At 37.2% G+C, this 1,309-nt stretch overlaps 1 protein-coding gene across 1 annotated transcript; it reads right to left on the minus strand.

The window, feature by feature from the left end:
• Positions 1-590: 590 nt before the first annotated feature.
• On the minus strand, positions 591-1,178 carry LOC109339777 (RNA-directed DNA polymerase homolog; the record flags this gene model as incomplete). Its single annotated transcript, XM_019577294.1, has 1 exon — positions 591-1,178. A coding segment is annotated over one exon (588 nt), but the record flags the coding sequence as incomplete, so codon positions are not given.
• Positions 1,179-1,309: the final 131 nt, after the last annotated feature.

Genomic DNA, 1,309 nt, shown 5'->3' on the forward strand with positions numbered 1-1,309 from the left:
AATTATCGTTAGATTTATGGTATTAAACCAAAGATAAAAAAGATGAGGATTGCCTCTTAAGATAGTCCCCAAATGCGATTACACAATTTCTCAAATTATTGTTGATAATCAGCAACAATACAATGTTGTTTTAGCTTAAACAACTACACTTGATGATTTGTGAGGGATGATGGACAAAACGTGTTTCCAAATCCTCACTGAAAGAGTCCCAATCGAACAACTGACAATTGTAAAACATCCATTTGAACCAGCTAAGGGCCTCTACATGCATATAAAATGAAATCATGGCTAGGTGTTGATAAAGGAAAGCTGAAATTGATGAATATCATGTATGAAGATTTGTTGCTTGTAAAATAGTAACCCATTAGATAAATGATACTTCTTTTGCATGTTTGTGTCTGTTTCTGATTTTTTGATAAGATTGTGACCTTCTAGTGTGAGGTAAAAAGCACGCAACTGACCCAATAAAGCTGGAATGGTGGAAGACAATGACATATAGATTGGAGGTTCTTCTGAGTACATGCGTGACAAAGCATCGACCACTCGATTTGAGGTACTCGTTCTGTATTTTATTTCGAATTGAAATCCAATCAATATTGTTGCCCATTTTTGTTGTTATCATGGAGTGTCGTCAAAGAGGGAGATGGTCGACAGTCTACCATCGCCTTGATCTTATCGGGATCTGGTTTCACACCATCCGATGAAATTATATGTCCCAAATAATCAACTGAATCAACCCCAATAGTACACTTGGACAATTTGGCATAAAACTTATTAGACTGTAATGGGGCGAAGATAGTAGATAAATGCATCAACTGATTATATTTATTCACACTATAGATCAGTATATCATCAAAGAAAACATGGACAAACCGCCTTAAGTGAGGCCTGAGTAAATCGTTCATGGTTGCTTGGACGGTGGATGGGGAATTGGTGAGTCCGAATGGTATCACCAAAAATTCATAATGCCCATCAAATGTGTGGAATGTCGTCTTGTGCGTATATGAGGGATGCACACGACTTTGATGATATATGAACCTCAAATAGATCTTGGAATAGATCGATGCACCACTAAGATCATCCAAAAGCTCATTAGTGGTTGGTATCGAAAACCGATCCCGAATCGTAATAGAGTTCAAAGCTCTATAATCCACACAAAACCTCCAATTGCCATCTTTCTTTCACACCAAAAGCACTGGCGAAAAACTAGACTAGTACTCGGTACCATAATTCTAGTAGTCAATATCTCATTTAACATAGAGGTCATAACTTCTTTTTGGGAATGTGGATAACGGTACGATTTACTGTT

The sequence above is a fragment of the Lupinus angustifolius genome, unplaced genomic scaffold, assembly GCF_001865875.1.
Source record: "Lupinus angustifolius cultivar Tanjil unplaced genomic scaffold, LupAngTanjil_v1.0 Scaffold_103_46, whole genome shotgun sequence".
In the NCBI taxonomy this organism is placed as follows: domain Eukaryota; kingdom Viridiplantae; phylum Streptophyta; class Magnoliopsida; order Fabales; family Fabaceae; genus Lupinus; species Lupinus angustifolius.